Source organism: Dromiciops gliroides, chromosome 2 (genome assembly GCF_019393635.1).
Source record: "Dromiciops gliroides isolate mDroGli1 chromosome 2, mDroGli1.pri, whole genome shotgun sequence".
Lineage (NCBI taxonomy): Eukaryota > Metazoa > Chordata > Mammalia > Microbiotheria > Microbiotheriidae > Dromiciops > Dromiciops gliroides.
The window spans coordinates 503,622,771-503,636,126 of NC_057862.1; the positions used below are offsets into that span (position 1 = coordinate 503,622,771).

General features: G+C 38.4%; 1 protein-coding gene across 1 annotated transcript in view; it reads right to left on the reverse strand.

The window, feature by feature from the left end:
- Positions 1 to 215: 215 nt before the first annotated feature.
- Positions 216 to 13,356, reverse strand: part of TPO (thyroid peroxidase) — a 229,672-nt gene continuing 216,531 nt past the window's right edge. Inside the window, exons 15-16 of the mRNA XM_043988365.1 lie at positions 1,196 to 1,328; positions 216 to 254 (exon numbers count right to left, since the gene is read on the reverse strand). Of these exons, the coding sequence (XP_043844300.1) occupies positions 216 to 254; positions 1,196 to 1,328 (172 nt within the window). The remainder of the gene's footprint in view (positions 255 to 1,195; positions 1,329 to 13,356) is intronic.

A 13,356-nucleotide genomic window follows, 5' to 3' on the forward strand; every position in this document is an offset into this window, starting at 1 on the left:
TACAGAATACCAAACAAAGCAGAAATAGAAGCTATTTTTCTAAAGGACAATCCATGTGGTCAGACCAAAGTCCTGATGTTCATTGATTTTCAAAATTATTAGCCCTAGTTGTAAGGCTTCTGAAGAGGGAAGCATATTTTCCTTGCCTTTGCAGTTGGTTCAGAGAGTAGGTGATAGTTGCAGAATTGTCCATGCCCACCTTCCAAACTGTTGTTTCACATGCTGAGTACAATATGAGGGCCACTGGAAAGATCCTAAAGGAAAGAATTAACATTCATCTAGGACTTGTAAGCACAATGATGACAAATAATTTCTTATATTTCCTGGTCCCCACTAGAATAGCTCTATGTTGCCCTTGGATGTGACTATGGCCCTTGGCATTGGTGAACCAAGGACAGCTATTTATTTGACCTATAGACAGAGGGACTTTGCTATCTGGTTAATTTCAGGTATCTCAGAAGGGAAAAAAAGTCCACAGGAGATCAGATATAAAGATTATGTTTTGCAGAGGAATGGAATTGGGTTAGTAATTACCAACGTTATATCAATTTCTTGTGCAAACTTTCTCTTGGATTTTAGCACCCTCTGAATTCCTACTACTTTAAACTATGTACCAGTGTTCAGTGTTGGAAGTTAGACTGAATCCTTTATGTTTTGTATAACCCTTAATACATGTAGAAAATGATTCTGACACAATAACTTTGGTCATGTATAGAAGATAAAAACAGTGGAAAGCATGTCTGACATCTTTTTAACACCATGATTTTTGTTAGTCTGTTTTTGAAAAAGCAAACAATTTACACTTGTCTCCTCTTCCCCCTCTAAACTAGGGATGGCAGCCAATACCAGAGATGATGTTAAAAATGAAGATTAAAATGTCCCCAACGATTTTCTCAGACCCAATACTTTCTAGATAAAAAGGCATAGTTCCTTACCCCCAATTAATAGACCTTAACCTATTTATTATTCAGAGAAAATGCTTTTTTTTTTCTTTCCCAACTTGACCTTCCTGAAAAATGTATATGAGCTGGACATCTGAGAGGAGAGAATAAAAACAAATGTGAAACAAATTTAAACAGAAATTGATTCTTAAACCTTCGAACTGACAAGTAAAGTCTTTTAGAAAAGCCTGTGTGATAGTGGAAATAACTGACATTTCTTGAAGTCTTTTAATGAAGTTGGTTATTTATCCTACCTTATCAACTGGCTGGACTGTGACTTCAGGTTGTGAAATCTTCATTTCACGACATTTTTTGCATCCCATTTTGGCAGCTGTCTTTCCATCTTTTCCCACATTTGTCTGAGTTGTTTCTATATCAGAATATGTCCTGTTGATAACCATGTGTGTGATTATTATCATCAGAAAGTATGAAGTGCTTGCCTAAGGGTACATACCAACATTTTAAAAAATATTGTCATTGGAAATGAAATATTTAAGTGTTATGAATGTTGTCTCCTCCAACTTGTATATTTTTGTGTGGCTTGATCTTTTATTAAAGAAAATTTAATTTGAAAATAATATTGTTCTGAAAGAAGCTTATTCTAACAATAAGAGTAAATAGAATATAAGACTAGATATCAAGAAATGTGGGTTCTCATTTGAGCTTTATCATTTCTTTAGTGAGTAAACTTTTACCTTCATTCCCCTATCTATAAAATCATGGAGGTTGGATAAGATGGCTTTTAACGTATCTTTCAATTCTAAAGTTCCATGATTCTATTATGTCAATTTATAGCCTTGCAGAATAGAATTGATTATCTAGGATTGCTTTTGAGATCATGAATCTCCTGGTGGTTAAACTTTTATTACCCCATGTCTAAATTATGACTATTTGATGATTACCGTGTAGAATTCTAGAGTAGGATTATGGATCCAGAACTAGAAGGATCCCCCAAAGTAATTTCATCCAAGCCCCTAATTTTACAGAAGAGTATAATGAGATCGGGAGAGATTAAATGATTGGTTTAGTATCATACATCTGGTAAGTATCAGGGCAAATATTTGAACCTTAGTTTTTGGATGCCAAATCCAGCCACTTTTTATTATACTACAATGTTTTAACTCCAATTTGTTTACAATAAAAAAGCATACATTCTCTACCACACTGCACTGGGGAAAAACAAACCCCAAACAGAAACTTTGTAAGAGTATACATATTCAAACAAAGCAACACCCCCTGATGAAAATGTTCAGAAATGCATTTCTTTCCACATAATTGAGTCTGTCACCTGTCAGTAGGTAACCTTCTTTATAATTGGTTCTCTAGAGTGAGGGTTGGTAATTTTTTTCATCAAGATCCTGTCTCTCAAAATTGTTCCTTTTTACAATGTTGCTGTTATTACAAAAATTATTTTGTGATTTATGGTTCTGTTCAGTTTATTCTTTATCAGTTCATACACATTTTCCTAGGTTTTTGTCCCTTTCATCATTTTTTTTTTTTGCAGGGCAATGGGGGTTAAGTGACTTGCCCAGGGTCACACAGCTAGTAAGTGTCAAGTGTCTGAGGCCAGATTTGAACTCAGGTACTCCTGAATCCAGGTCTGGTGCTTTATCCACTGCGCCACCTAGCCACCCCCCATCGTTTCTTATAACACAATGCTAATCCATTACATTTGTCCTTCATTCTAAAAGAGGATCTTGACTTTAGGAGGTGATGTCATGACTTGCAGTGAATTGGATTTAAATGAGGGAGGGCTGAGCAAAATCACCAGCCTTACTCTCTCCTCCAGAGCTATCTGGGTCCAGTGGCAAGATATATATGAGGATCACTAGACATGGCCCTGGAGGCAGTGGGAGACTGGATTTTTGGGGCTCAGGCCTCAGCTTGCCTTATGCAATGCCCATTCAGTTATTGAGGTTAGGTAAGAAGTGAGGCAAAGAACGATCTCTTTACCTAGTCAAAACGAATGAATGGAGAAAAAGATAGAAAGACAGATAGGAAGACAGCAAGAGGAATGAAGAGAAAAAGAGGGGGGGGGAGCTAGATGGCACAGTGGGTAAAGCACCGGCCCTGGATTCAGGAGGACCTGAGTTCAAATCCGACCTCAGACACTTGACATGTACAAGCTGTGTGACCCTCGGCAAGTCACTTAACTCTCATTGCCCTGCAAGAGAGGGGGCAGGGAGGGAGAGAGAGAGAAGAGAAAAAGAGAGAAAGGAAAAAAGAAAATGTCTGGGAGGGGAAGGCCTTCAGGGTTGTTTCTGGCCAAAACAGAAGCAATTGCTATTTACCCTTATTCTGAGCCATTAAGAGGCCAAACAATGGACAATAAGCCAGGCCCTAAACCCCTAGACATTTTGTGATGTTTAAGCAATCAAAACATATTTCTTTGGCCAGAACACCCATAGGTTAGGGTATGATTCCCTATATGGACAGAGGAAAAAGGGTGTAGCAAAGGGAGAGTGAGCTGCATTGTCCAACTGAACTTGCTGGTTGAGTCCCTAGTGGGGCAGCTCTTACTCAGAGTGAGATTGGTGACTGCACAGCTCTCCCTCACTTAAATCCAATTCACTATAAGTCCTCTTGGAGAATGAAGGACAAACAACAATTCTATTATATTCATGTACAATAATTTAGTCGGAAATTTCCCAATTGATAGGTATCTCTTTAGTTTCCAGTACTCTGCCATGACAAAAAGCTATTATAATAAACATTTTTGTAAATATAAGTCTGTTCTTCTTTTTAAAATCATTTGGGTATAGATGTAGTAATCTGATTTCTGGGTCAAAGAGTTTGCATAATTTAGTAACTTTGGGGGCATAGTTTCAATTTCTTTCCAGAATGGTTGTAACAGTTCATAGCTGCACTTGGAGTGCATCAATGTGCCATTTTTCCACAGCATCTCCAATATGTCATCCTACCCCCTTTTTTTTGGATAAATTTTGGCAATCTAATGTGTGAGAGATGGATTTAAATCATGTCTTGTTTATTGGTACTATAATACTTCATAGGGTTGCTTTCTTACCACAATGTATCAGTAGGACTGATAAAGACTTTAGTGTAGGTGTGAATAGAAAACACCAACAAAAACTATGAATAGTGATAATTCATGAGAATACGAGATTTAAAAAATAGATTCTCATTTGATCCTTGCAGCAAATATGTGAAGTAGGTTGTTGTTGGTCCTTTATTTTTAAGAAGACCATGACATCTGGAGGTGATGTCATCACTTGCACTGAATTGGATTTAAGTGAGGGAGGGCTGTGCAAAGTCACCAAACTCTCTCTCTCCTCCAGAGGCATCTTGGTCTAGTGGCAAGATATACATCAGAATGACTGGAGATGATCCCAAATATTTAAGGCAATTGGGATTAAGTAACTTGCCCAGAGTCACACAGTTAGTGTCTGAGGTGAGATTTGAACTCAGGTTGTAACTTCAGGGCCAGTGCTCTAACTAGATGCCCCAAGTGAAGTAGGTACTGTGAATATAATTATTCCTCTCAGTAGAAGGGATACTCATAATAGATTGAAAACACCTTGAGGGCAGAGACTATTTAAAAATTTTTTCTTTTCATCCCTTGGACTTAGCACATACCTTGTTCATATGGAGTTTTAAAATAAATACATATTGATTTGAATTGAGTTGAGGAAAGTAAGACTCAGAGAGTATGAGCCTAGGCCAAAATAACACTGTTAGTGTCAGAGCTGGGACCCAAACAAAGATCTTCTTGTGTTCTTTTCATCACACTTGATAAATGTTGCTTGGATGATTGAATTTTTAAAAGGTGACAAGCCTAGTCTTTCTAATAACCAGGGAAATATTTTTTAAAAAGCAATCTCTATTTCTCAAGTTTTCTAAGCCTCACATTTAATGGGATTTTTTTCCTCATGCAAATAATGACTAAAGCTTCCTCAGGGAGAGAATCACCTGTAAAATATTTACAGTCTGAAGACTAATTTCCTTTTTTCTCTGTATGGTTACTACTACAATGTCCATATCTCTTCTTTGTGGTTTGCCTGTAGGGTGGATTTTATTTTTAAAGGGTCAGATGGACACTGAGTACCTCAGAAGAAAGATAATCACACATCATGCAGGGAACACTTGCACACTTTTCTCCTGCTTTTTCATACAAAATATTTTTTTTTCCAAAATCTATCAACCATGAAAGAGATTTCCAACAGGTATCATTGTCTGTGAGGAAGCTGTAGCCAATAATAGCACTCTTGGATGCTATTGCAGTCTCGGATCACCTGCCCCATTCCCATTGAGTGACATATCCAGAGTGGGTTCCTTGAGGGAATGAACAGGAGAAGGAAGAGTATACAAGGAGCCCAAAGCTAGGAATTTTTTTCCCTGAGAGTTTGCTTTGCTTCAGTCAGGCAAGCTGGGTTTTGAGAAAAACTACTTGCTGACATATTTGCATTAGGAAGGGTAGGCAGAGCCAGACAGACATCCCAATCTGAAATTAAATTGCCTTGGGTCAGAACCAAAAAAACAGAAGCAGGGATGTTTCAAGGCTGCTTTTTCACTCCTAATTTGAGGAATTGCTTTTGAGTTAATTTTCTTGTAACCAGCAAGAGGCAGAGGGTAAATCACAACAGACTAGGGGGGAAGATTCTATCTCCTTCTCCAGAAGCCTATTTTTCTCCCATGTGCATGTAATTCCTATTAATCAGGGTTTAAGAAGCTTCCAGAGTGATTTTGCATGATTTGCCTATCAGGCAGGCAGGTGTGTGCAGGAGTAATTTACAGTGGGGGCCAAACAGTTCTGATGAAAATTGGTATAATTTCATGCGTGGGGGTGGAGGCAGGCAGTTCTGTCTTTACATATTGAAGGGGGGAAATTCCCACCCTCTGCTGAAAATAAAGGTAGATAAACTGCACCACCCATCAAGGCTATTGCTTTTACTCTCATCTTTTAGCCTCCTTAAATGAAATAGAAATTGACCTATGTTTACTAAGTGCTTCCCCATACAAGATGTTGTTAGACACTATAATAATAGCTAGCATTTACATAGTGCTTTAAAGTTTGAAAAGCACTTTACATATATAATCTCATTTGACCTTCACAACAACCCCAAGAGATAGGTGCTATTATTTTCATCCCTTTAAAAATGTGAGGCTGAGAGAAGTGAAACACTGGCCAGGATCACAAATGGCCAGGATCACAGACCTGCTAAGTGGCTAAAGCAAAATCAAATTCCATATCTTCTTGACTCCAAGTGAATCTCTCCATTATTATACACTTGGATCCTGGCATGGGCACAGGTGAGCAGTTAGGTGGTACAGTGGATAGAGTGCCGGGCCTGGAATCAGGAAGACTCATCTTCCTGAGTTCAAATCTGACTACAGACACTTACTACCTGTGTGACCCTGGGAAAGTCACTTAACCCTGTTTGCTCCAGTTTCCTCATCTGTAGAATGATCTGGAGAAGGAAATGACAAACCACTCTAGTATCTTTTCCAAGAAAATCCTAAAGGGGTCACAGAGTTGGACATGACTGATTGAAAAACAAAATGACTCAACATGGGCACAGATTAGTGAAAGTCGAGTCAAGCCAATAAGCATTCATTAAGTGCCTAAGAAGTGCCTGCTTCTGTGCTAAGCATTCAGAATACAAAGAAAGGCGATAAAGCCTCTACTTTCAAGGAATCAGCAATCTAAGAGGGGGAGAAATATGCAAACAATTATGGACAAAAAGACTTTACACAGGTTGGGCCAAAAGTCTTGAAGGGGTTGATGTTTTAATAAGTTTTTGAAAATTAAATTTTCCTCATTTCACACACACACACACACACACAATTCTATATATACTGTATATGATGCTATGGTATTATAAATTAAAAACAAAAAATAGAGGAGTTATTAAATATTGAAACCCCTCATGACTTCATGACTTTTGGCCCACCCTGTACAAGATAAATTGTAAATAATCAATAGAAGACATGAATTCAGGAGATTTGGGAATGGCTTCCTGTAGAAAGTTGGATTTTAGCTGAGGCTTGAAGGAAACCAGGGAAGCCAGGAGGCAGAGATGGAGAGATAGAAGGAATTAGAAGTACATAAGGAAGAAAAAGGAAGGATGAAAGAAAAAAGGAAGAAAAAGGAAGGAAAGAAGGAAAATAGGAAATATTTATTAAGTGCTACAGTGTTATAGGCTCTGTGTTAAGGATTTTAGAACTATTACTGTCTTTGTATTCCAGGCATGGGAAGAACCATTGAAAATGTCCAGAGTTTGTAGATGAAGTTTCTTGTTCACAGAATAGCAAGGAGACCAGTGTTATTGGATATTGGAATAGAAAGAATCGTTTGGTGACTGTAGAGTGGAAGTTATTCTAAGTAAATACCAGTGACTGTGTTGTTGGCAAGAATGCATAATACTGTCAAGAATCTGGAAGCAAGGCTCTTCTGCAGAGTTTGATAGTCCTGCTGTCTTCTCCTAGCCCTTTTGGTTTTGCTCCCAGATTGATATGGAAGCCAGGAGTTCTGTATACAGTAACTAGCTGCCCAGTGGTTAGAGCACTTGACGTGGTGTCAGGAAGATCTGAGTTTCAGTTGTCCTTCAGACACTTACTACCTGGGTGAATTTGAGCAAGTCATTTAAGCTCTCTCGGCCTCAGTTTTCTTATCAAATGAAGTAACATATGTAAAGTGCTTTGCAAACCTTAAAGTTTTATATAAATTCTAACTATTAGGGTGTCACATTTGCAAAAAACTCCTTTGTGATTTTGTGGAATCCTGGAAATAGTTCAAGGATACACAGTTTAATAACCAGGGATTTGACAGAAATGAAAAAGGATTTTCTAATCCAAAATCATATAGGTGGCCGGACAAGCTCTTGGAGGGACAGAAGAAGAGTTAGTCAAAAAAAAGAGACTTAATCTTGGCATGAGGGCTTCTTATATGTTGCAGAGCTGGATATTATGGTTATTGTCCTTATGCTTTGGGATCAGCAGGAGTATTAGAGTTAAGTGAGGAATAGAGTAATCTCATCTCTTGCATAGGAATGGCCAATCAGCAGCTCATACTCCAGCAGATGGTAGCAGAGAGCAGCTCAGCCAACTTTACACCTAAACACCAGAACTAAGATCACAGAGGAGATTCAGGCCTCAGTAGAGATTTGATATCCAGCAAGGAATGGAGATGGAATCCCCTTCAGAGATTCAATACTCAGCATCAAGCAGAGATACAAGGCCTTGCCAGAGAGCAGCACCATTAAATCATTAGCAAGCACCAGGCTCTCTGTAGTATGGAAGGTGCGAATGTTCCTAAATAGGCATATTCCTACATCACATATGTTTCTCTTATGTTGCCCTTCCACATGTTTTCTGGCTATATGTTCTCTCTACGTGGACTTAATTCCATGCATATTTCTAGGTCAAGTGTTTTCTCAGCATTACATACTTTACTACTGATGGTGTAGTAATTTATGGGAAAGTCTGTTTCTTGGGTATTTTCTTGTCACTTAATTTTCTATACTTTTTTCTATACTTTTCCTATACAATTTGATTAGATGTATTTTGTTTGGAAATAATATGTCTTTTCTGGTTGCTATAGTAGGTAGATAGATAGAAAGGTAACTAGCATTGGTAAACACTTATTATCTGTGCATACATTGCATTTGGGATGCAAATACAAAAAAAAAGAGACTGAGGAATTAACATTCTTTATATTCTAAAGGGGACATCAAACTCTTAAAAAGAGATCTGGAAAAAGGGTGGAAGTTGGGTGGTGAGGGCCATGGTACCTCAGTCCTTAGAGTGAGACAGAAAGGGAATGAGACATGGCTGCCCTGGATTTGTCCCTAAAATGGGGGTCCCAAAAAGCTTAGTTCAGGAAAACACATAAGTGGGTGCTTATGGGCTATGGTTTTGAGTAAATTTTGATTCACTGCCTAGAACCTGGCTTAATTCTTTAGAGCCTTACCAGTGAGAGTGCTACAAGTACTATAGGTATTAGACTGAGTTATAAACATCTACAAAGGGGAAATTGAAAGCTTATTGTTTGTAGTATAATTTTCTGAGCTAGCAAATTTTAACTTTAGCATTTTCATTTCATTAGCTTTTTTTTTTTTTTGGTGAGGCAATTGGGGTTAAGTGACTTGCCCAAGGTCACACAGCTAGCAAGTGTTAAGTGTCTAAGGCCGGATTTGAACTCAGGTCCTCCTGAATCCAGGGCTGGTGCTCTATTCACTGCACCACCTAGCTGCCTATTTCATTAGCTTTTTAATCTAAAAAAGGGCATGTACTTAAAGCAAAAAAAAAGTTTTACTCCATGTAAATCAAACAAAATAAAGTTGTACTACAAAGCAAACATTTTGGTAATTACGTAGTTATTTCATGAACTATCACTTAATTAGGAGACCATGTGATAGTTATAACTTGCTCAGAACTGCTGAAGGCAGCTAGTTGGCACAGTAGACACAGTGATGGGCCTAAGTTAGGAAGCCCCGAGTTCAAATTCTGCCTCAGACACTTACTAGCTGTGTGATCCTGGGTAAGTCACTTAACCTCTGCCTCAATTTCCTCATCTGTAAAATGGGGATAATAATAGCACCTACCTCCCAGGGTTGTTGTGAGGATCAAAAGAAGTAATATTTGTACAATGTTTATCACAGTGTCTGACACATATAACACACTAAATAAATGCTTATTTCATTCCCCTTCCCCAGAAGGGGGCCTTGTTCACAATAAATGCTTAATCAGCACTCATTGAAGTTTAATTTACTCCCCTATAACAGTACTATTACCATATGGATGAGATGTATTAAGAATATTTTGTCATAGATTATTTGAGTTAGAAAGGACCTCAGAGATCATCTACTTTAATCCTTTGATTTTATAGGGATGACCAGAGTAAAGAAGTTGACATTTAATTAACTAATTATTATATATTAATCATAGAATATAGAATTATTATAATAACATTATATAAGTATATATAATATGATAAATATGTAAATGTTAATTTATCAAGTCATATTAATTAACAGTTGGTTGTTGTGACTTATTTAATTAACTATTTAGGTTGCCTCCGCAGGCAACCTGCCTAGGGGAAGGAACCCCTGATTTTAAACCTCCGCTGCCTTGCGGCTATACTCATATATGGGAAAGGCTTTGGGAGTTAATCCTGAGGAAAAATCAGGAGTCGAGTCCCTTAGGCAGTTGGATGTTGGACATCACATCCCTCTGGCAACTCCTGCGGGGGCACTGGTGCCAAATAGTATTGGCTCTGCCTCTCCTTTGGATCCACCAATGTTGCGGAGAGGGAAAACCTGCTGCATGGGCAACAGCTTGTTTTCCATATTGATCCGCCTAAGCCAGCGCCCTGGAGAGGACACTCCAGCTACTCCTCATAGGGTAGATACAACACGGGATGCAGCAGTTACCGGTTATAAGTCACTCAGGAGTTGCGGCTCCCGTATCAGACTGCACAGCCACACTGTGGCCTGTGGCTCTTCAAGGCGCTGATCCATGGTCCTCTGTGACTGATGGAGGCCTACTAGATTGACTCTCTTGCTATAGCAAGTCAGTGGCAAAGTCAGATCTATTACCCATTTCTCCTGTCTTCTAGTATGCCTTTATTTCTGACATGGAGAAATGAATAGAATAGTAGTTTTGGTTTTAGGGAGACTTAGGTTTGACTTAGACTGGAAGAGACCTTAAAGGCCATCTAGTTTAACCTCATTTTACAACTTAGGAAATCAAAACTGAGACAAAGTGAATGGCTGCCATAGGTTTTGCCAGGTTTTATAACCTATGCATTATTCTCACACTCCTTACTCTCCCTAAATCTTCCTACACATTCAACTGCCACATTTTTCAATCTCCAGAGCATCTCTTAAGTTTGATCACTTCTTTTTATTCACACAGTCACTTTCTGAGTTCAGGCCCTCATTGCCTCTCTCCTGGACTTCTTAATTGCTCTTTCTGCTTCCAGATTTTCCCTATCCTAATCTGTCTTCTACATGGTTACCATGGTGATTATTTCATTTTTTTTTTGTCTTTCTCTCTCCTAAGTGCCTAATAATGCTAGCCACATGGTGACTACTTACTACATGCTTCTTGATTGCATGTTGATTGAAATGCCAGAAGCAAGATTTTCACCCAGTCCCCTCATTCCCAATACCTCTAAACCTCCGTTTGATTATCTGTAAAAATGGGGATAATCATATCTAGTATTATATATTAGTACTTCTAGCTTTTCTATGAGGGGCAGTTAGGTAGCACAGTGGAGAGAGCACTAGCCCTGAAGTTGGGAGGACAGAGTTAAAATCTCATCTCAGAGACTTACTTGTATTTGACCCTGGGCAAGTCACTTAACTCCAATTATCTTTTAAAAAAATATGCAAGGGGGCAGCTAGGTGGCGCAGGAGTACCTGAGTTCAAATCTGACCTCAGACACTTAACACTTACTAGCTGTGTGACCCTGGGCAAGTCACTTTACCCCAATTGCTTCACCAAATAACAAACAAACAAAAAAACAAACAAAAAAAAATGCAGGGATATCTCCAGTTGTCCTGATATCTATCTTGCTACTGGATCCAGATGGCTCTTTAGGAGAAAGTGAGGTTAGTAACTTTGTACAGACCTCCCACACTTAAATCCAATTCACTGCAAGTCATGACATCACCTCCAGATGTCATGGTCATTTTCAAAGGATCAACAGCAACAGTAGCAACAACAACAACAACAACAACAACAACAACAACAACAACAACAACAACAACAATAACAGCAGCAGCAGCAGCAACAGCAACAACAATAGCAGCAACAGCTTTTCTATGAGGATCAAATGAGATCGGGTTTGTAGAACCCTGTATAAACTTTAAAGTGCCATAGAAATATCAGTTCTTTTTATTACCATGGCTGACTCCTAGCTTTCTAGTATGGGAATTGATCTTTAAAACCTCTGTTTATGAATCCTGATTTCATTTATGAGATCAGATGCCTGGAAAAATGAAATAAACTCAATAAATATTTATCAAAAAGATTAGGTTCATATGAATCAAGACTGATTTGACGTAAAATCAGAATTCATGGAGATTTTTATATAATTACCTACTCCTACTGATTAGTGATATTGTATGAATGACTGAAATTAATTACAAGTAAAACAACTAGCTTGACATTGAGGGAACAATTTATAGGAAATACTCGAGATGACTAAGAATGAAAGGCATTGTGGTGTAGTAGGGAGTACTGAACTTATTAGGAGATGACCTGGGTTGTAATCTTGGCTCTCCCATGTAACCATGGAGGCCCATTCACTTAGCCTCACTTTTCCTCTTCTCTAAAATGAGTTTAATAACCCTCATGTATTGGGGCAGTTAGGTGGCACAGTGGATAAAACACCAACCCTAGATTCAGGAGGACCTGATTTCAAATCTGGCCTCAAATACTTGACACTTACTAGCTGTATGATCCTGGGCAAGTCACTTAACCCTCATTGCACCCCCCCCCCACCCCAATAATCCTCATGTACTGATCTGAGGAAAGTGCTTGGTAATCTGTAAGGTCTCATAAATGGATGATTATGAGGAGGAGAAGGGTGGTTGATATAATTAAAATTTAAAAGGACTTACAAGAAAACTAAACTAGAAAAATCTTTATGCAATGCAGTTTTACAACTGTGAAGATCCTGCACAGAAATTTGAAGAAGGTATGGATTTTTCTAGTTTGGTTTTCTTTTAAGTCCTTTTTCAATGGTTATTACTAATGATCCATAACAGAAATCTAAAAACACAAGGTTTCTGCAGTAGAACATAACCGAGTCTATCAATGCTAAAAACAAAATGAAAATGGTATGACAGAGTAATGTTTCATAAAGGTAAGAAACTACAACAAGAAAATCGAAAGGCCCTGTGAAAGCCCTAGGAATTCATTGCCACTTTAATATGGCTGTTTCAGGATTATGCATCAATGTGTGGATGGTGTAAATGGGTCAACCATACAAATGGACTTTAAGACAGGTGTGGTACCATCCATCCCTCTCCTCAGAACTTAAAGGATGCTCCAAGCAGCACCCTAGCTTGTTCTGCTCTGGGGTTGGCCGAAGGATGTTCACCCGCAGTGATTTATCACTATTATATATCACTTGACAGGTAGAATAATGCAATGAGTCTCTGTCAGGCTTCAGTGTTTATATATAAAATTGGGAGAGAAAACATGGTACACTGTTTCCAGTGGTAGTCCTGGTTATCCCAGAAATGCTTTTTCACATGAATAGATGGCAAAGGGGCCATCATCCAGTCTTTCTCTTTCCCAACCCCTTGTGCTATCAACCTTTATGTCTTTTGTCTTTGTTATCTAAAGGAAGTCACAGATCGTTCTAGGGGTGTGTGTGTGTGTGTGTGTGAGTGTGAAGGGAGGGAAGGTAAAAATATAAACAAATAGCTTTCAAAAGAAGAATCAT